This window comes from Staurois parvus, unplaced genomic scaffold (genome assembly GCF_062004578.1).
Source record: "Staurois parvus isolate SC_StPar_1 unplaced genomic scaffold, SC_StPar_1.0 ptg000117l, whole genome shotgun sequence".
NCBI classification, from domain to species: Eukaryota; Metazoa; Chordata; class Amphibia; order Anura; family Ranidae; genus Staurois; species Staurois parvus.
Window position 1 is genome coordinate 1602443 of NW_028317913.1, and position 22958 is coordinate 1625400.

Consider the following 22958-nt stretch of genomic DNA (forward strand, 5'->3'; position numbering starts at 1 on the left):
AGGACTCTGTGCAGGCCAGTCAAGTTCCTCTACCCCAAACTTGCTCATCCATGTCTTTATGGGGGCTATCCCCAAACTTTTCCCACAAAGTTGGGAGCATGAAATTGTCCAAAATGTCTTGGTATGCTGACGCCTTAAGAGTTCCCTTCACTGAAACTAAGGGGCCAAGCCCAACCCCTGAAAAACAGCCCCACACCATAATCCCCCTCCACAAAACTTTACACTTGTTAAAATGCAGTCAGGCAAGTACCATTCTCCTGGCAACTGCCAAACCAAGACACGTCCAATGGATTGCCAGACAGAGAAGCACAATTCGTCACTCCACAGAACATGTCTCAACTGCTCTAGAGTCCAGTGGCGGCGTGCTTTACACCTCTGTATCCGACGCTTTGCATTGCACTTGGTGGTATAAAGCTTGAATGCAGCTGCTTGGCCATGGAAATGGTGATGTAAGGCTTGAATGCAGCTGCTTGGCCATGGAAACCCATTCCATGAAGCTCTCTATGCACTGTTGTGCTAATCTGAAGGCCACATGAAGTTGGAGGTCTTTGGCTATTGACTCTGCAGACAGTTACCACACTTGAATTCACTGAGCTCCTGAGAGCAATCCATTCTTTTACAAATGTTTGTAGAAGCAGTCTGCATGCCTAGGTGCTTTATTTTATACACCTGTGGCCATAGAGGTGACTGGACCTGAATCTAATGATTTGGAGGGGTGTCCCAATACTTTTGGCAATATAGTGTATATTTCTATATGAAAAACACACACAAACGCACGTTAAGCAAGACCTCTGATCAACCTCCCAAAGATAAAGTCCAGGGTTCCTCAAACTTTTTAAACACTGGGCCAAGTTTAGAGCCATTTAGACTTTAGGGGGGCCAGACTGTTGCCAGGAGGAGTAGAAGCTTCCAAAGTATCAATTGCCATTAGAGTAAGAAAAGACCTAATGCCTGTGGTCAAGGGGGGGGGGAAGGAATATTGCCCCTTTTTTGTTATCAATGGGAAGAATTGTACCCCAAGGGCCATTTAAATGCAAGCAAAAGGCCATGTCTGGCCTGTGGGACACAGCTTGGGGACCACGGATATAGTCTCCGTAATCAGAAAGCCTCCAGTTGTAGCAGAAAAGGGCACTCAAACTCCACATACAGACATACTATTTCAAGAGTAGGATCTACTACTCAAAAAGTAAAATTAAAGGGTCTCCTTTTAGGATCACTATATATTCAACTATAGCAAGGATTTGTTAGTGTTTAAAAATCCTGTTATTAAATACAAACTGTGCCTTAATGGCCATATTAATAAGACAGAAAACTTTTGTTGAAGATTCTTACCTGAAACATGTCCGTGTTGCTGTCATGAGTGTACTCCACCACCACAGTCTGTGCCCTTGACAAAGTGTAGGATATACTATGCTGGTCCTTGTTACTTATTGCCTGAAACAAAAATGTGTATATTATTAAGAAAGAACAATGACACAGCATCAAAAAGCAGGCAAATGGCACCCTGACAAAAGACACCATAACAGTATGTTATTTAAAAGGTTATGCCTTCTAAAGCAGGTAAACAGTTTCTCATCACTCTTCTGTTGTGGCTTTACCTAAACAACAGAAGAGACCCCCCCCCCAAAAAGAAAAGTACTAAAGGTTAAGAGATCAGGATTCTCTATGCACAACTATACAAAAGGGACTGACCAGACAGCAGAAAAAAAAATTATCTAAAACACAATATCTGTCAATTTTCATAAGGCTTTTTTTTTTTTGTTGCTCGGTGTAGAGATGGCGGCTTTCAATATATCTGGATCAATGATCTAGCTGTGTTTTTGTATCTAACTCTCTTGCTGAAGAAGCTGTTCATAATTAAAACCTGCCGAAATGTCAGAGTATGAAAATAATTGCTTTAAAAACTGCTTTGGTAGCAATGACAATAATACATATAAGAGAAATATTGGGAATGAGCATAACGATCAATACCACTGTATGGACTAATGTTCAAAAAGATGCAAAAGCCAAATGTCCTTAACCACTTGACCTCTGGAAGGTTTTACCTCTTCATGACCAGCGTATTGTTTGCGATTTAGCACTGCACTACTTTAAATGGCAATTGCGCAGTCATGAAACACTCTACCCAAAAAAAAAAGTTATTTTTTTTTCAAATATAGCTCTCTTTTGGTGGCATTTGATCACCACTGGGTTTTTATTTTTTTATTATATAAATGAAAACACCAAATCTTTTGGAAAAAAAACAAACATTTTCTACTTTCTATTCTAAAACACAAAAAAACATATCCCATAATAATAATAAATAAAAAATATCACATTTCTTCATAAATAAATACTAAAATTAATTCTGCTACATGTTTTTGGTAAATAACAAATTCCAATAAGTGTATATTAATTGGTTTGTGCAAACATTATAATGTATGAGTGGTCCATTGAGTCTGCCCGTTTTAGTTTTTTTTTTCTATTGTGTGGTTTTTTTGTTAACTTTTTTGTCCGAGTATAGATATATACTGGAATGTATGCAGCTATGATGCTATACTGGTAATGTGGTGATCAGTGACTTTTAGTGGGATTGTGAGAAGTGTGGAGGGCTAGCTGATGCTGGCTGGGAGGCACACTAACACTGACATTAACAGTGACACTAATACAGTGATCAGTGCTAATACTGTACTGACACTTGGATGGGAAGGGATTAACATCAAGGGGCAATCAAAGGGTTACCTGTGTGCCGAAAAAGTATAACCATGTGATATGTGCTGCTTTTACTAATAAATTTGGCTGTTTTTTTTTTTTTAACTTTGCAGGGAGAAGAAACAGCCAGATCGCTGCTTTGTGTACAGAGCCCTCTGTTGTTAGTAAACACAGGGCTCTGTGCTGTGATTGAACACAGCTGATCAGTAGGTCTCAGCCATAAATCATTGGCCAGGATCTGCTGACAAAATTCCGCTGTGTCCAACCACAGTGCAGGTTAGCAGGGGACACGCGCATGCATTTCAAAACCCAGAAGCAGGTTTGCAATGTATATTTGCATTGCTGTGTCTGAAGCTGCTGCCCTGTCACAGTAAATATACTGTGACGGAACGGAAAGTGGTTAAAAAGCACATATTAGATTTTATTTGGGAAACTAAATAACAATACATAAAGTTACCTTTGCTGCCTGGGGAGTACAGGCAATGTGAACAGTACTTGGCTTCACCCCATTGGCTTTAAGTCTCTTCAGTAAAGCAAACCTGCTTTTCCTCCTTCCTCTGTCCCCATTCGGAAGAGAGCCATTGTACCTGGAGAAAATTAAAGTAGTACTGTAATACCGCGAGAGTGACTAAGAAATATCAGCACAACTTTTTAAAATACATAATATGACAAGTTACAGAAAGGGAATTTATAATAGTTTTATACATATGTTCTTTGTTGAATAAAATACAAATGTAAAAATGACATGTGAATAAAAAAATAATAAATTATACACACATACAGCTCAAAAAAATTAAAGGAACACTTTTTAATCAGAGTATAGCATCAAGTCAATTAAACTCCTGGGATATTGATCTGATCAGTTAAGTAGCAGAGGGGGTTTTTAATCAGTTTCAGCTGCTTTGGTGTGAAGGCCACTGACATTTTTTTTTTCCCTACTCATCTTTTCTGACTGTTTTTCACTAGTTTTGCATTTGGCTAGGGTCAGAGTCACTACTGGTAGCATGAGGCGATACCTGAACCCTACAGAGGTTGCACAGGCAGTCCAACTCCTCCAGGATAGCACATCAATATGTGCCATTGCCAGAAGGTTTGTTGTGTCTCCCAGTACAGTCTCAAGAGCATGGAGGAGATTCCAGGAGACAGGCAGTTACTCTAGGAGAGCTGGACAGGTCCTTAACCCATCAGCAGGACTGATATCTGCTCCTTTGTGCAAAGAGGAACAGAATGAACACTGCCAGTGCCCTACAAAATTACCTCCGGCAGGCCACTGGTGTGAATGTCTCTAACCAAACAATCAGAAACAGACTTCATGAGGGTCGCCTGAGGGCCCAATGTCCTCTAGTGGACCCTGTGCTCACTGCCTGGCACCATAGAGCTTGATTGGCATTTGCCACTGAACACCAGAATTAATAGGTGCGCTACTGGCGCCCTGTGCTTTTCACAGATGAGAGCAGGTTCATACACACACACACACACATTATATTATATATAAATATATATATATATATACACACACACACACATACACACACATACTTACACATATATATATATATATATATATATATATACACACACACACACACACACACACACACACATACATACATACACACACACAGACACTATATTGCAAAAGTATTGGGACGCCTGTCTTTAAACGCACATGAACTTTAATGGTATCCCAGTCCTCGTCCGTAGGGTCTAATATTGAGTTGGCCCACCCTTTGCAGCTTCAACTCTTCTGGGAAGGCTGTCCACAAGGTTTAGGAGTGTGTCTATGGGAATGTTTGACCATTCTTCCAGAAGCGTATTTGTGAGGTCAGGCACTGATATCGGACGAGAAGGCCTGGCTCACAGTCTCCGCTCTAATTCATCCCAAAGATATTCTATCAGGTTGAGGTTAGGACCCCAAACTTGCTCATCCATGTCTTTATGGATCTTGCTAGAGATAAACCTTAAAGTCTGATTCAAGTAAATACCTAAACCCCTTTGGCTCCCTGCATCTATTTGTTACATCAAATTCTTCCTCCAAGCAGCACAGTGAACTATAGACTATAGTGCAGCCATGACTGCACTGACTTACAGTTGAGTGAGGCTGGGTGTCATTCAATCTGGAAGTGGGTCAACAGCTATCAAAGTTTCCACAAGGACGTCAAGAAGGTAAGTATTTCAACCCAAAAATGTAAAGGGTTTTCTTTTTAAACAGGCTTAATATTTTTTCAAACAAACATTATGTTTTTTAAACAAGACTTATGGAATTTAAACCCCAACTGAAGTCATGGTTTTTATTATTGTTATGCAACCAATATGTAAAGTTAATTACATGCTTTACAACTATATCAAGCTGTCCTGTGTCGGTAATACAATTGTGCTCTGGAACTAGCGTTCTAAAATAGAGAGCAGCAGTAGATATTTCCAGTGTACATGCCCCCTGCCCAGTCCAATTAACAATGCTCACCTTGAACAGTGATGTTGATAGGAGCACTGTGCAGGGGCATGTGAGACACCTGCAGATCTGGACCTTTGCACTTCATGTGAGAGCAGTGGTCTGGTTCTCCAGCTTGCTAACACAACAGGGCAACCTGATACAGTTTTAAAGCAAGACCACATAATAAAACCTATACATAATATTTGTTATGCAGCAGGACTGAATTCCAGTAATAAAACAAAACATTGCTTCAATTGGGCTTTTAGGTGGTTGTAAAGCCTTACATAGACCCTGGGAAGTGACTAGCTAGGGTGATGCACAGAAATGAAAGCCTCCTATGTAAATTGTACCTGCTCATCTGATGCCCCTTCTTCTGTACAATCTTCCAAAACACACATTTTACACAGCATCTTTGAGCAGCAAAAAGCAGGGGGTGGGGATCAGACATCATGCACACTGCAGAGCTAGAGCACAGAGCTCTGCAAAATCTGATAGCGGATTGGAGGGAAAGGACACCCCCCTCCCGCTAAAAGGTTAATAGAGAAAAGCAGAGCTGAGTCTATGCGCCACCTGGTGTGCGAGGGGGGGGGGGGGCTTTGAGGCTTAGGTGTTGGCTTACAGTTCTATGATTGGCTTGTACAGATCGCAGAAAAATCAGAGAACCAGACTGGTGCTTTGGATTCAGGCTAGTACACACTACAGAAGGATAGGCTTTATTCACTTTTCATGCTTGAAGTTTACAACCACTTTACAAATTGTTTTATACTGAGAAGTTGGAGTTGGGTTTTGCAAACTAGAGCCAAGAAGTAAGAGAATGTCTGCATGGCAGTGGGCGTTGTAATGAACAACTTGTAAGGTGAGATATTAAAAGAACAGTTTAATAAAACAGACTATACAGGTTTGTAAAGAAGAACTGGGATATCATGCAAGATATGACTCATTGCGTGTTAAGTCATCCACCTTCTTGTCTGCACTGGAGATTTAATGCTTATTTTGCTGAAGTAGTTAGGTCACCGCTGTGAAATACTTCATTTACACTCAGATGTGCACATTAACCAACTGAATATATAAAAGCTAATAATAAATGGAAGACATAAACTTGCACTTGGTATCAACATTTTATGATACCACACCTATAACAAACTTTTAATGAATCTCATCTAAAAAATGAAATAATTTCATCTAAAAATGAAAATCTAGAGACCAACAACAATGCACAAAACACACTGGGACAAGGGGATCACCAAAGAAATAGCATTGTCCTGGTTTAAACTTGTGAAGTACGTATTATACCACCAGTAGATCTCTAACTCTCTAAAAAGCTTTAATACTTTGATTAACTCACTCAAACATAACAAAATATACAGATCAGGAAAGTTATAAAAAGTCAGAAGTCCTTATCTACTTATTACATCACTGAATTGAAGCCTAAGGGACATAACTTACTATCAGTGTGTCCCTTGTTCTGCCCTCTCCTGGTTTAGCAGAAATCTTCCTTTCGATCCACCCCCCTAACCTTTGCTGCTAAAACGTTCCCCCGTGGCAGGGTTTAATAAGAGTGGGGGGGGAGCTGTGACAGGCACTCATCAAGAGAGCCATACTATGTCCACCCTTTCCGCCCAGCTCCTTCATTCATAGAAGTAGTACTATTGCTTCTATGAATGAAACACAATCTATGCATTCAATCATCTGCCTGTCTTCCTTTCATGGACAACTTTTGATGAATTAATTCGATGAATGCCTGTCATAGCTCATTCAGCTCTATTAACCCTTGCTGCACCAAAAGATTAAGGCAGCACGGGTAGGGATTGGAGGAAGAAAATTTCCACCAAACCAAGAGACAGCAGCACAAGGGACGTATCACATTGATAGTACCACCCCCCTTGTGCTGATTTTTTTAAGGGTAGGTTCACAAAATGCGTTTTTCTGAGGAAAAAAAAATTTAGCTCTTCACAAGGGCACACAGAAAACAATGGTTTGTATTTTCATGCTGCGGGGCATAGTTGTGCAGAAATATGCAGACATGTTGCATTTTTCCACACCACCTGCTGCATTTGTTTAGCACTGCAGCTGAGCCGTACCATTCCACCAAATTTTAGAACAAAAAGGGGAGAAACTGCTTCTTGTGTTGTAAAACATGCAAAGCACCACTCCCCAGCTGTGGTCATTACCTGCGGAGAAAAACATTGTTTTTTTCTGTTGGTAGTGTGAGCACACCCTTAAAGTGGTTGTAAACCCTCTCATATACCAGTGAAATGAAACAAATCGCCCCGCATATGTTTTACTTGTTTATTTGCAGACTTCTCTTTGGTACATCCCTTTAAAAGTGCTGATTGTAGGTAAAATCCTTCTGCATTTTTGTCAGTATCACAGAGGAGGAGGCAGGGAGCTGCAGTTAGAGCTGACTGGAGGAAAGGGACACATCCCCACAACACACAGGAGCTATGTTCTGAATAGACAAGCTGTCTGCCCAGCTCTCACCCCCCCTTCCATCCCCCCCCCACAGATTAATCTAGTGGGTCAGGAAAACTTCACAGAAGTGACACATGCTGATAACAGAGGAATGAAGCACCAGATAGAGCTTTGAAGAGAGACAAGTAAACACTATAGTACAGATACTACAGATAGCTGTGCACTGTTCAGATTTCATGACTGAGGTTGACAACCACTTTAAGAGGGAATGAAACAGCCAGGCCACTAGCATTTTCTAAAGAAGTCAGCATTTGCAGACTTTAATTTTTACTTTAAGCATTTCCACAGTATATTCCAAGGATGAATGTACTGTACTTTTAAAACACATTTGCTGTTTTATATCCTTGGAGTAACTTTGCAAATATAATTTATTTATTTCAGGTACTTATATAGCGCCGTCAATTTACGCAGCGCTTTACATATATATTGTACATTCACATCAGTCCCTAACCCTCAAGGGGCGTGCCTTTTCTCTGTCATATTTCCCTCTGCTTTGAGAGCTACCTTCATAAGCACAGGTCAGTGTAAACATTGCTCTGTTCACATAAGAGCAATGCACTATGGAAAAAAGCCAAAAATTGCTAAAACAGAAAGTCCTGTCTAAATGTAGTTAAGCCTTGTCCAAAGCCCCATGCCATGTAATTCCAGACAGCACAGTGTGAAAAGTGGAATTGTCATCTAGGCGGGATCTCAGATTGTTTTCTATGTTATCAGTTTTGTTCTGGAAACAGGTTTTCCTCTGCACTGTACAGCACAGACTGCAGCCATATTACATTTACACAAAGCAAGGTTTACACTGGATGGGCGTGTGAAGGCTGCTTCATGGCACCGGGAAAGAACATGTTTAGGTAAGAGGTGATATTAAAAAACATGCCCAAGTTATATGAAAAGTTATCCTTTAAAGTGTGAAGCCTTCCAAAAACTGATTTTCCACAAGATCCTGAATTTAGTTTACAACCACACACTTGCAGTTTAGGATGGATTCTCAAAATTATCAATATGTGAGTAACTATACAGGGCTACCAAGAGTTAGGCCAACGTAGGCAAAAATAACATTTTGTACGTTGCCTTGCAGCTAAGAATAGATTCACAAATTCATCAATATGTGGTCCGAACAGAGCTGCCAAGAGTAAAGCAAGGGTCAGGATTAGGAATTAAATAAGAACACCTCACAAGAAGAAAGTGAATACAATCTCTTTGACCAATGTTACAGGGAGCCAAAATGACAACTTCAGGGGAAGAAGTTAGAGATTGCAGAATAGACCACCTAGATTTCAGGGTGCCAGCTCTTAAAGTTAAACTAAAGTCTGCAATACTTTCCTTGGCTCTAATAGCCCAATGTGCGCAAGGTCCCTTGCTGGCAGTCTAGTTATCCTGGCACCCAGGAATTGTTCCGAAATGAATATCGAGCTGCGCAGCGGGAGTAACTACTTGGAACTAAACCCATTTAATACATCAATATCTGCAATAAAGGCCATCCTTGTTTAGAACTAGATGAAGGAAAAAGATCTAGCAAGGTTCATGACTGGATAGAGGAAGAACACAGTACTCACCCCAGTACAATGAGCTCCCCATATTTCACAGGTGCCTTGGCGGGATGGTTTTCTTGATCGGGAGAAAACATGAGCGTGGCTGTTGCTTATACCCCAATCAGTCTTATCAAGAGTTTTGGTGCACTTTTTTCATTATTTTGCCTAAAAGAGAAAGAATAGATATCATGAGATCAGGAAATATAGTATTCAGATCGAATGATGGGTACAATTAAAAGACCAAACCACCTATAACATGAGTCAATTCCCACAGTTATATGTAACCCTTTCATAACAGAATATTAATGCTTTCACTGTAAGCTGTTAGCAATAGGCTAGTTCCAGCAAGTGTACAGTACATGTTCCTGAACACATTTCCATGTAGAATTTCCCAATCGTGTTCAGTTTGTGTGAAGCACTGCCTGTTGCGACATCAGAATGAGAGCTGTGCTATTAAGGGCTCCCATAGAGGGAGGTAACAAGCTTTTGACCATCAAAGGCACTTTATCACACAGACAACGTTCATGCACCACTTTGCTTAACATCTGAGTCTCATGATGAAATGCAGTAGGTTCTGGCACTTTTCAACATGGGCTGCTGTTTGTTGAAAACCATCTGCTCATTTTTTTTTTTTTTTAATATCATCCCCCTCGTCAGCCTCAACATTAAGCTGGTCATACATGAATCAAAATTTGGCTGGTTCATGCTGAATTGGCGAAATTACCATCCATGTATTGCCAGGCTGGTTGTACAAAGTCAATCTATTGATCATTGTATTCTAATTGGGGGGTGGGAGTTTCCCCGCTGTCAGAATACTATACCACAGCGGGAAGGATTCCCCCATCCACGATGAATGAGTGGATGGATAGTCAGATCATTTTTTTCGTTTAGCCCACTGGTTGACCAATGTATGGGCTGCTTTAGACAGATCTATTGCTTGTGGATCTTTTGTTACCAGTGTCTAGAAATGATTTGCATAGTAGGTGGGCAAATTTAGAAATGAGGAGAAATCTTGCTTTGAAGTGCAGAACAAAGCACTAGTCTTAAGATAAACACGCACACAAACTTAAAGTAACCATTTCCTGATGTTTATAGAAAACAATGTAAAAATGAACTACTCAGCCTAAAAACCAACCAATACATGAGTGAAGAACAAAGACTCTGCTCCAGTGTTTCCCCAGTGATCTTGTTAAACAATATGGAAATACAATATTTCATATTCCTGATAGGTGCCTGCTGTACTATGTACTTGTGTTAAAAAATCCTGTTCCCTTTGTGTGAAATGCTTGGTCTTCCTGCCAGTCCCTTTGCTTTCCAGTTAAAAACTGACCATACTAAGAAGCAGAGATTAGCATGGTCAGTTCTCTAGCTATGATGAGAACTCACCCTGCTCTCCAATGATCAGACTTGTCCTGACTCCCGCCCCCACACAGCCTTTCCCTGAGACAAGGAATGCATTAGGTAAAAATGTTTAGCCTTTAGAACCACATTAAAGTAAGTACGCTACCTGCATTTAAATAGATTTAGTGGTTTTAAAAGGCAAAAAGGTGTGTAGCAGCCCCCCGAACACTTACCAGAGTCCCATCTCGATGTCCAGCTCTCCAGAGACTCCCACTCCTGATTGGCTGAGGCAGCAGCGAGAGCAAATGGAGTCAATCACTGCCAGTGAGCCAATCAGGAGGGGGAGTGGGCGAAGCCTAGCCAAAGTGCTGTTTATGAATGGACATGCAGAGAAGCAGCTCGGGAGACCCCATAGCAAGCTGCTTGCTGTGGGGGCACCCTACAGGAGGAAGGAGCCAGGAGCACAGGCGGGGAACCCGAAAAAACCACTGCACAGAGCAGGTAAGTATGACATGTTTGTTATTAAAAAAAAAAAAAAAGAATTTTGTATCACTTTACCAATATTTTGGATGATAATTTGCTATCAGCTGTATGACTATGTAAGACATTTTATAGTAAATGTAATATATGAAAAGTGGTGGATGGAATAGAGAATACTATAAGATCTGGTCGTGAAAAACTTCTAACAGAATAGGAAAATTACAGCGAGAAGCTGCAAAAGTAGCTGCTGTGGCCAAAATCTACACTTTTCTTTTCTACGCTCCTTACACAAGACCCCATCAGTCTACTAAATGTATATGTATTGTCATGATTTAATATCTTATTTCATTCATTTTATACATGAGCAGGATAAAAATGGATCGCAAATGAGGCTCAGTCTGGGGAAGTTGCTTCACATTGCAAAGGAATATGAATTATAAATGTAAGTATGAAAATTACAATTTGGAAAGTGTCAGATTCTAGATTAGCATCAGACAAACGGTACAGTGGCTTGAAAAAGAATTCATACCCCTTGAAAGTCTCCACATTTTGTCATGTTACAACCAAAAACGTAAATGTATTTTATTGGAAATTTATGTGATAGATCAACACAAAGTGGCACATAATTGTGAAGTGGAAGGAAAATGATAAATGGTTTTCAAAAGTTTTTACAAATAAATATCTGAAAAGTGTGGCGTGCATTTGTATTCAGCCCCCCCCCCCCCCGGAGTCAATGCTTTGTAGGACCCCCTTTCACTGCAATTACAGCTGCAAGTCTTTTTTGGGGATGTCTCTACCAGCTTTGCACATCTAGAGAGTGAAATTTTTGCCCATTCTTCTTTGTAAAATAGTTCAAGTTGTCAGATTGCATGGAGAGCATTGGAACAGAAATTTTTAACTCTTGCTACAGATTCTCAATTGGCATTAGTTCTGGACTTTGACTGGGCCATTGTAACGCATGAATATACTTTGATCTACACCATTCCATTGTAGCTCTGGCTGTACATTTAGGGTCATTATCCTGCTGGAAGGTGAACCTCCACCCCAGTCTCAAGTCTTTTGCAGACTCTAACAGGTCTTCTTCTAAGATTGCCCTGTATTTGGCTCCATCCATCTTCCTATCAACTCTGACCAGCTTCCCTGTCGCTGCTCGAGAAAAGCATCCTGACAACATCATCATGTTGCCACCACGTTTCACGGTGGGGATGGTGTGTTCAGGGTGGTGTGCAGTGTTATTTTTCCGCCACACATAGCGTTTTTCTAGGGCTATTTTCAGTCGATATATTTCGGTGGCCAAAACTTTGGTGCATCCCTAGTCCCCACATGGCTTCTTGCAAACTATAAACGGGACTTCTTATGGCTTTCTTTCAACAATGGCTTTCTTCTTTCCACTCTTCCATAAAGGCCAGATTTGTGGAGTACATGACTAATAGTTGTCCTGTGAATAGACTCTCCCAGTGAGCTGTGAATCTCTGCAGCTCCTCCAGAGTTACCATGGGCCTCTTGGCTGCTTCTCTGATTAATGCTCTCTTTGATGGCCTGTCAGTTGAGGTGGACGGCCATGTCTTGGTAGGTTTGCAGATGTGCCTTACTCTTTCCATTTTCGGATGATGGATTGAACAGTGCTCCATGAGATGTTCAAAGCTTTGAATATTTTTTTTTAAACCTAACCCTGCTTTAAAACTTCTCCACATCTTTATTCCTAACCTGTCAGGTGTGTTCCTTGGCCTTCATGATGCGGTTTGTTCACTAATGTTCTTTAACAAACCTCTGAGGGCTTCACAGAACAGCTGTATTTATACTGAGATTAAATTACACACAAGTGGACTCTATTTACTAATTAGGTGACTTCTGAAGGAAATTGGCTCCACTAGATGTTAGTTAGGGGTATTAGAGTAAAGGGGGCAGAATACAAATGTATGCCACACTTTACAGATATTTATTTGTAAAAAAACGTGAAAACAATTAATCATTTTCCTTGCACTTCTCAATTATGTGCCACTTTGTGTTGGTTTATCACAAAAAATCCCAATAAAATACATTTACATTTTTCGTTGTAACATGACAAAATGTGGAAAATTTCAAGGGGTATGAATACTTTTTCAAGACACTGTACATGATGAGCTGTGCTAGGGGTTATGTACTGACTGTTCTACTTATGAAGTTTGTGTAACCTCACTTAAGGGGTAGTAACACTATACAATGACAGAATTCCTACTAGCACCTAACTGCTATCATCATTCAGCATCACAGCAAGTCAGTGGAAGATGACAATGCACACACAATGATGGAACAATCAACGGAACAATGATGTCAAACCGGTTTGTAATCAAACATTAAAATATGGCTTATGAAATCACTTTTATCAACACTAATGTTACACCATTTCATGAACCGCTAACAAAGCAGCACAAAGGTTAAAGCAGGACTCTGGGCAAAATTTTCCCATGCAGTGGGGCTGTGCCTGCACTGCATGGGTTAACTGCTCATTTTGTCTAGGGGTGAAAACAGTCTATACTCTCCCGATCCTTCAATCCAATGGAAAACGGCACTCCCCCATGTCCTGCAGTGGATTGTTCCTGCCGACCTCACGTCCTGAGCTGGTCTATGGGCGTGATTACGTCAGGAACAGTCCACCGCACAAGACCACCAGACTGCAGAAGGGCAGGAGCAGCAGGGACCAGTCTTGCACTGAAAGGATTGGCAGATTAGGCATGTCTCAGCAGAGCCCCACTGCATGGGGGATGGGGGAAATTTGCCCGGAGTCTTTAAGGACAGCAAAGCCTCTCGATTCTCAGAGGCATTACACTTCAGCCAAAAGGGACTGGGCCATGCTCTAGACAGGAAATCCTGATCAATGTTGTATTGAATCTCCAAATTCAGGGCACCCCAGGCACTAAGGACTCACATTTTCACCCTATGCAAAGAACATCCAAACTGTTCCTTGGAGTCTGGGAGCACACTATCAAACCTCAGTGCAATTACTAAGAAGCCTCCATCCCCATTACCTAATTTATATTACCTGCACTTATAAAATCAGTCCTCTACACACTAAACTAGTGTTCTTCAAACTTTGCTCAGTAATATACTACCATCACCAACAGTGTAGAGCCTGAAGGGCCCCAAAATTTTGTGATACATGGGCAACTCATACAAATGGTTTCACAGTTCTCTCTAAGACAGCCATTGTCAACCAAGGTTCTAAGGGATCCTAGGGTTCCTCCAGAGATTTCTAGGGGTTCCTTGAATACTGATTGATTGACCTTCCGCCTTATGGCTCCCACACCTTTTAGCAAAACGAATGCAATTGAGCCAGTGAGTTTCAGCTCTGGTTTCTTTGGTAGTAACCAGGGGCGGACTGACCATTTGGAAACTTGGACACTGCCCGAGGTCAGTAGGGGGTCCCATGAGATGCCCCTGGTACCTTTTTCATAGGCTTTTTTGAGTTTAGGCAAGGACACAGGGGCCCCATGATCCCCTATTGCCTGGGGGTGCCATGAGTTGTCAGTCCGCCCCTGGTAGTAACCACTGACAGCAGTTCACGTTCTTGTAAGGGGAACAGTCTTCCCACTGTCCCTCCAATGTATGGGGGACCTACATTGACAACCAATGTACAAAGCATTCATCCCACTGCCCTCAAAAGTATGGATGCTAAACACTGACCACTGCTGAAATGGGCATTTTTTTCACTGGCCACCTGTGTAACAGGACATTCTTTTCACTGCACACAAGTGTAAAGAAGCAATGTGGTTTGGATAATGTACCATGAGCTGCTGACACAATTTTTAGCAGTGGTTACCTGAGGCCTGAATATCAGTTCAAGGGCTCCTCCAAGCTAAAATGTTTGAGAAAGGCTGCTTTAAGCTATGTGCCACTGGTTGAATGAATACTACCACAGACCTGGAGAGAAGTCATCAGTCCCACCTACAGCAAGGGCAAATCCTAGAAGTGACAGGTCCCATAACACAAGATCCCCCCAACAAGGCTATTTTAGCACACATTAGCGATGCTCTAAAACGGGACAAAGCTATTTTGTACTGTTGAGGCCAACTGTGACATTAACAGTGGATTTCTCAGGGAGAGGTTTACAAACCCCAAATTATCAAAAGCAGTACATTTATATGCAAATTTAATTATATATTTAAATGGTCCTGTCATCTACAGAGAGCACCTTACACCAAAAGTGTCATACAGCTACTGTATATTTTATATATTTTGACATTCATTTTTTCCCATATCTACATCTGCTAGCCACATTTGGGGTGCCATTACCAATTAATGGCACCACAAGAGCGATGCACGTTTCTGAACCATGCACAAAAACGTGCATTTCTGCGTATGTTCTTGGAACGTGCAGGTATTTATGCGGCCTTACAGATGCAGATACCTGAGTAATCCTGACAATGAACATGCCCATAGGAAGAGCAGTCTGAGCAGAAGGATGACTCATCAGTGTGCTGCAGCTCCTTTATTTTCCAACCAGCATGTTGGGTGCATGTCCTTATCCAAGTGGATATCAAGAAGCTAACCATGTTATTAGCATGGGTGCCTTGTTCACAATTCTAGCAGCACAGAACTACAAAATCTTTGACAGATAAAACAGTTCACATTAAATGTTTAAACTGTACATTTAGCCGCTTGCCTGGAGTTCAGCATTTAAAAAAAGAAAAAAGAAAAAAAGAAAAAAGAAAAAAAAAAAGAAAAAAAAAACTGCCTTACGTGATTTTTAAATGATTGAAAAAAAAAATGCATTGTATTTTAAATGTACTTAACAACCCAGGTTATTGAAGTGAAAATTTCCAGGTTGTCAGTTGCCCTGTCACTCAACCCCATTAACATTCAAGGGTTAATTAGAAAGTAAGGACAGCAGAAAATCAATCTGGCATGGAAAGTTTGGGCTCAAATTTCTTCGGTGTGTCAAACCAATGTGCAGAACATAGCAACAGTATCTAAGGGCAGCACGACACAGGAGATATAAACTTAGCTGGCTGCAATAAATCAAAGAGTCTGAGGCATAAAGAGCAATACAGAGGTGGGAGTCGCTGCACTATCATTATATGCTCCTATGAACTATGATTCAGACCTGACTTAGCACCCCACTGCTTCATCACAAAAGACATGTTCGGAAAAGTGAACGGAGGATGTGATTTGGGATTCAATTACATACCTGTGATATTAATTCACTAAGAGAATGAACACAATGCTGTACAGAACATTACCAGCTACAACAACGAGCCACAATTACACTTTGTGGCCATTTTGTTAGGTGCATTGGCTCGTTAATGTAAAAAAGGACAAATGGAAAAATGATCAGGTTGCAACTCAAAACACAAATTGTTAAAACTCAAGAATGATGCCACTCAGGCCATGGAATTTTTGTTGGCACCAGGTGCAGCGTTTGCAGCCCCATAAAAAAAAAATAGGGAACTTCTTGGGATTTCCCTGCATTACAGTAGCAAGAGTTCAAAGGTAAAAGGAGGGGGGGCGGGGGGGGGGGGGAGCAGAACATCCAGTAAGTCGCAGAAAAAGGAGGAAAAAAAAAAAAAATCCACAGATGCTCAAATAATCAAATCTTTAGAACAGTGAAATGCAGACTGGTAGCTCTCTGAACGAACAACAAAACATTCCAGGACTTGTCAACAGTCTTTCCCATAGAAGTCGCAGGGCCCCTTTATACTGAACAGCAGCCTGTATCTGACGACCCATTTATAAAATGCAGGTTGTGGTGTGGGGCACAGCCAGGCATTAAAGTGGTTCTTAAGTTTTTTTTACCTGAACACAATCTATGCATTAAAAGGTAAAAAAAACAAAAAACAAAAACCCTTCTGTGCTGCAGGATCCCCCCAGCTCCAACTCATACTTACCTGAGCGATGTGCAAGAGAGCAGTGGCTCTCGCCATCTCCATCATCCCCAGGCAGATTGATAGCAGCAGAAGCTATTGGCTCTCACTGCTGTCAATCAAAGGTTGTGATGAGGAGCAGGGGCGGGGCTGAGCCACCCGCTCTGTGTCAATAGACACAGACAGGGTGGCTCGGGAGCGAGCCTGCACAGATGCCCTCATGGACAGCAGCTTTACACGGGGGCAGTCACCGAACAGGAGCCTGGAGCACCAGCAGGGGATCCCAGAAGAGCAGAAACTCTGTGAAAAACCACTTTGCACAGCATGTAAGTATGCACACGTTTTTTTATTTTAAATTATAAAAAAGAATAAAAAAAAATAAATAAATAAAAATGAAGGTTTCATACTACTTTAAGCATGAGAAGGTGGTCAGCAATGGCAGCCCCCATATTCCTCTCAGCACAGGCATACTTGCAGATAAACGACCATAGACAATACACATATGCAGTTAGTGTGCAAGGAAACGCCATTTCAATAATACGCACATTGTGGACACAATTGTCACTGAATAATAAACAATTATTTATACTAAACATTCAAATTTGGGGGCACTGTCTAGCTTGCAATGTGAATGATCGCACTCCAGCATGTCTTGGCTGGTCCTGCTGAAATCCCGCTTACCTGAGGACTGTCTCACCTTACACTACCGCCTACCTGACAGGCAATAAATCTGCTCAGCAAGTTATTACATTGGATTGGCCGCAGAAAAAGGACAAGCCACAGTAAGGATGACCAAGACCGCAAAATGAAACCACAATGGAAGCTGCTCACCTAAACCACAGGCCTCTCCTGCATCCACACCAGGGACATTCAGTTAGCTGCCAGAGGCTATGTTACCTCAATCTTTCATTTCGGTGGTGTTGGGGGGTGCAGAGTTGGGTCTGCACCCCATTTGTCTTGAAACTCAAGGGGAGGACAGGGAGCCCACAATTAAAAAGGGGAATTGTGCATTGTACAAACCCCCCCCCCAAAAAAAAACACAACACGTAACCCCTTATTGGGCAAGGTGGAGAGCTTAGCCTTCATCTGAATTTTCTGAATCAGAACATACAGAACATTTGATACAGAACTGAAGTCAAACTGCATTTTAGAGAGCTTGAATATACTGTACAAAATAAAACAAATCATATCTGCGCTACATTAAATGATATAAAGCAGCTAACACTAATAGGTAGTATAACAAACCTATATAAATGTGCATTAAAATAAAAGTGCAGTGCCAAAACAATTTCAATTTCTTGTTGAATCATAAAACAAAACCAAAAAAGTCAAAAATTATAATGAAGTAATATTGCAGTTCATAACGTTGGACTCTGAAAAAAGTCTTGAAAGCATCAGTCCACCACCAAACGTGATCTTACTTCAAACAAAGAAATTTAAAGGTCCGCCACTGTCTCCCTGTGAATTCAAAATTCAAAATAAGTGCCCCTCTGTCATATCAGAAGTTCAATGTGTACACTAAATTTGCAAATAACTATATCCACGGGTACCACTTGATATGGACGGGCTGTGATAAAATAAGGATCAGAAGGAGCAGATATATCTCCAATAGTGTAGTATTTATTGTAAGCAATTATTAAAACACTCCAAATATATCAAAATAATACTGGCTTACATAGATGGGTGCTGCTGACCCAGAATCGCAAAGAGGCGTGACATCAGCACTGTAAACTCGTCCCCAACATGTTTTGTCCTTATCAAGGCTTGCGACAAGGGGTAGAATTGCGACAAGTCGTATTGTAATAACATTATTAAAAATTACCGTTTTCTATTTAAATTTGCAACGCTGTAACTTTCTGTAAAATGCAATGCAATATGGCTACCTGGAGGCGTTCTGTACACAGACGGTGCACGGAATGTCCCCCAGAAATGTAATTTCCTGCTTGTGTGATTGGCTCACTGATTTTCCCAGAAGTCTGCACTAAAATACAAATCAGATTTTGGGCATCCTTGCAACAAACCTTTCAGTTTTGGTGAGATACTCCCAAAGGGTAATCACATCTAAAGAGATTCAGACCCTGCCGATTTCCTCATTAGAAACCTGCAAGTGCAACAGCTGACCAATAATGAAAATGTCACTCCTACTCACATTCACCTTGCACATGGACAAAAAAAAAAACCCCAGCTACTTCTTCAGAACAACAAAAGGTAGAATTTTGCAACAAAGTTTGTTAAAATCCCTGCAATGTAGATAGATCACCCAGAGGGGAATGTTTTTTTTCTCAATGAAAGTGGAGTTACTCTTTACGTAAAGGCTGTTGTTACCAGTGAATAGAAGGGGATAGACATTCTTCCTCCTGGGTGACAGCGAAGCTAGACCAGCTTCACCACCTGAAGTTTACTCTTTGGTACTTGACTGCTGTTACAGTCTCAGAACTCTCCCTAAGGACACCAATTCTTAGACCAAATTCCTATGTCAGGGAACTGGCAATGTGTTACTATTCAGCATTTTATCTTTTATATTCTTGTATTGACTGATCTAACTACATTCATAGCACAGTCAGTAGTTGTGGGTTTAGGCCCACTCTGCAGGGAATATAGTTGGGCAGGGGAGTTTGTGATGACAGATTGTCAGCTTATGTTTGTCTTCTGCACAAGACCTAGTTGAGTGCTTTTGTGCAAATGGAATTGTGATTGTGTGCTCCTTAACCATGTTACAGTCCAGGCTGTTATCTCCCAGCTATATTTTATTATAGTAGACTGTAAAAACTAATTGCTCTCAGACAGTTCTTATCTATCACCTAACATGTCTAAAAGCACTGGTATGTTGTGGAATGTTTGCAGTTTAAATTCCAAATGTAACCGGGCACAAACGTTTGAATTCTTAAAATCCCATATTCATATCTTGTGTCTCCAAGAGACACAACTCATGGGAACAAAGAGCAGGGCCTTATAACAATTCTGGGTAGCCCAAAGCTACGACACCTATTCAAATTATGCAATACGGGTCTTCATATGTTATGCAAAGCACCTTCCTTTTGAATGCTTCTCGATCTCAGATCACTAGGGACACTAAATAATTATTTGTGCCGAATGCACAACGTTATGGTGCTTTTGGTAGCAATACACGCGATTACTGCCAAAATTACTGGGACGCCTGCCTTCACACGCACATGAACTTTAATGGCATCCCAGTCTTAGTACGTAGGGTTCAATATGGAGTTGGCCCACTCTTTGCAGCTATAACAGCTTAAACTCTACTGGGAAGACTGTCCACAAGGTTTAGGAGTGTGGCTATGGGAATGTCTGACCATTCTTCCAGAAGAAGAGGTCAGACACTGAAGTAGGACGAGAAGGCCTGGCTCGCAGTCTCCACTCTAATTCATCCCAAAGGGTTCTATCGGGTTGAGGTCAGGACTCTGTCTAGACCAGTCAAGTTCCTCCACCCGAAACTTGCTCATCTATGTCTTTATGGACCTTGCTTTGTGCATTGGTGCGCAGTCATGTTGGAAAAGGAAGGGGCCCACAAAGTTTGGAGCATGAAATTGTCCAAAATGTCTTGGTATGCTTATGCCTTAAGAGTTCCCTTCACTGGAACTAAAAAGCCAAGCTCAACCCCTGAAAAACAACCCCACATCATAATCCCCCCTCCACCAAACTTTACACTTGGCACAATGCAGTCAGGCAAGTACTGTTCTCCTGGCAACCGCTAAACCCAGACACGTCCATCAGATAGCCAAACAGAGAAGAGCAATGTCACACCAGAGAACACGTCTCAGCTACTCTAGTGTCCAGTGGTGGCGTGCTTTACACCACTGTATCCGACGCTTTGCATTGCACTTGGTGATGTAAGGCTTGGATGCAGCTGTTCAGCCATGGAAACCCATTCCATGAAGTGCTCTACACAGTAATGCTAATCTGAAGGCCACGCGAAGTTTGGAGGTTTTTAGCTATAGACTCTGCGCACTGTGTGCTTCAGCATTCGCTGATCCCGCTCTGTGATTTTAAGTGGCCACCACTTCGTGGCTGGGTTGCTGTTGTTCCCAGTTGCTCCCACTTTGTTATAATATCACTAACAGTTGACTGTGGAATATTTAGTAGCAAGGAAATTTCATGGATGGATTTATTGCACAGGTGGCAACCTATCACGGCACCACACTTGAATTCAGTGAGCTCCTGTGAGTGACCCATCCTTTCACAAATGTTTGTAGAAGCAGTCTGCATGCCTAGGTGCTTGACTGTATACAACTGTGGCCATGGAGGTGATTGGAACACCTGAGTCCAATGATTTGGAGGGATATCCCAATACTTTTGGCAATATAATGTATATTCCCCCTCTGGCTAAAGCCAACACTCCATTTTAAAGTGGTTGTAAACCCTTACATACACTCACCAGCCAATGTATTAGGTACACTTTGCTAGTGCTATAAAAATATCCCCCACACCATTACACCACCAGCCTGAACCGTTGATACAAGGCAGAATGGATCCATGCTTTTATGTTGTTTACCTCAAATTCTGACCCTACCATCTTAAATGTTGCAGCTGAAATAGAATACCAAGCCTCCTCTGACACCAACAAGGCATTTTCGCCCATTTTCACTGGAGATTTTCTCTTTTTCTGCCCATTCTCTGTAAACCCTAGATATGGTTGTGCGTGAAAATCCCAATAGATCAGCAGTATTTGACACATTCAGACCAGCCCGTCTGGCACCAAACAACCATGCCACGTTCAAAGTCACTTAAATCCCCTTCCTCCCCCATTCTGCTGCTTGATTTGAACGTCAGCAAGTTGTCTTCACCACATGTAGACGCCTAAATGCACTGAGTTGCTGCCATGTGATTGGCTGATTATCAATTTATTAGGTACACCTTGTCAGTTTCTTGGTAGCACAAAGTGGCTTGTGAGTGTATACCCAGTGAAGGGACTATCATCAGGTGAAACACAAAGGTGAAAAAAATACTCCAACATAAGTTGTACTTGTGTCTTATTTTCTCTACATCCCTTCAAAGTGCTGAATTTATAAGCGTGTTTGAGAGTTCAGAAAAAAGGGGGTGGAGAGTTGAAGTTACATGCTGCAGAGCTCAGTAAAGAGAGCTCTGAGAGCTGATTGGAGGGAATAAGCACACTCAATTCACACAGCTCACAGGAACAGAGTTGAGGCTGTCAATCTGCTTGAGGTCGCTCCCATGTCACAACTTTTATCTTTGTGTCAGGAAAAATTGTCAGAAGTGATTCATGCTAATAGCAAAGGAACGAAGCAGCAAATAGAAATTACACTAAGTGCTCTTAATTGAGACAAGTAAAAACTAAACTATAGAGGGATATGCTTTGTTCATATTTCATGTCGAAGGTATACGATCACTTTAAATAATCAAAAAATGCAATTTATGCCCTGTGCAATTATATTTATTGGACAATTTAACTCAGTGATGGATTTCTCACTAGACAAGTCACTGCACCATGCAAACTGAGCCTATATTTTTCTCCTCATGGTGTAAAGTGTAAACTACTGTGATGTATGGCATTTGAAACTCCCAAGCTCAAAAAATAGTTTTTATGTCAATCTAGTACTTTAAGAGCGAGATTCAAAATCGATTTGACCGTAGTCTCTTCAAAGACTTAAGTGTTAATATAAGTAGCAATTTCCATTACACAAACCGTCACCATCACTACTGACCACTCACCTCTTAAACTTTAGTTATTAGTGAGCCACAAATCCAACTCCTGAGTGTTGTGCTTAATGCAGGCTATGGATTTTGCGATTCGCTTTCCTTCCACCATTGGTGGAAGTAAAGAAAACTGCTTGAGTTCCCTATCAAAAAAGTCACTGTTGACATGAGAATCCTTGTGTTTTGCTGCCAGGGAGCCTTCTTTGCCGAAAGAAGACAGTTAGTCCTGTTGGGTATTGCCAGCAACACTACTAGTTGTTGAGAAAAAACCCAACAGGCTGGCGGTACATAAGTCAATCAATAGATCGACTTGTGTACAGCTAGGGTGCCCATACATGGATCAAAAATGAGCAGGGGCTAGACAAATTTTGATCCTTATATGTTCGGCTCCCGATGGCTGACTCAGGAAGCAATACAGAAGAGTTACCATGGAGGTATGGACATGGAGGACTATTGGCACACAAACCCCTTCCACCTGTGCTCCCTAACTGCTTAAGA

At 41.4% G+C, this 22958-nt stretch overlaps 1 protein-coding gene across 2 annotated transcripts in view; it reads right to left on the reverse strand.

Annotated features, from left to right (window-relative positions):
* Nucleotides 1–22958, reverse strand: part of PELI1 (pellino E3 ubiquitin protein ligase 1) — a 103310-nt gene that overhangs the window by 15142 nt on the left and 65210 nt on the right. For both annotated transcript variants that reach the window (XM_089672006.1, XM_089672008.1), the window contains exons 2-4: nt 9151–9291; nt 3149–3278; nt 1333–1434 (exon numbers count right to left, since the gene is read on the reverse strand). In XM_089672006.1, coding sequence (XP_089528132.1) covers nt 1333–1434; nt 3149–3278; nt 9151–9221 — 303 coding nt within the window. In that variant the 5' untranslated portion in view covers nt 9222–9291. The remainder of the gene's footprint in view (nt 1–1332; nt 1435–3148; nt 3279–9150; nt 9292–22958) is intronic.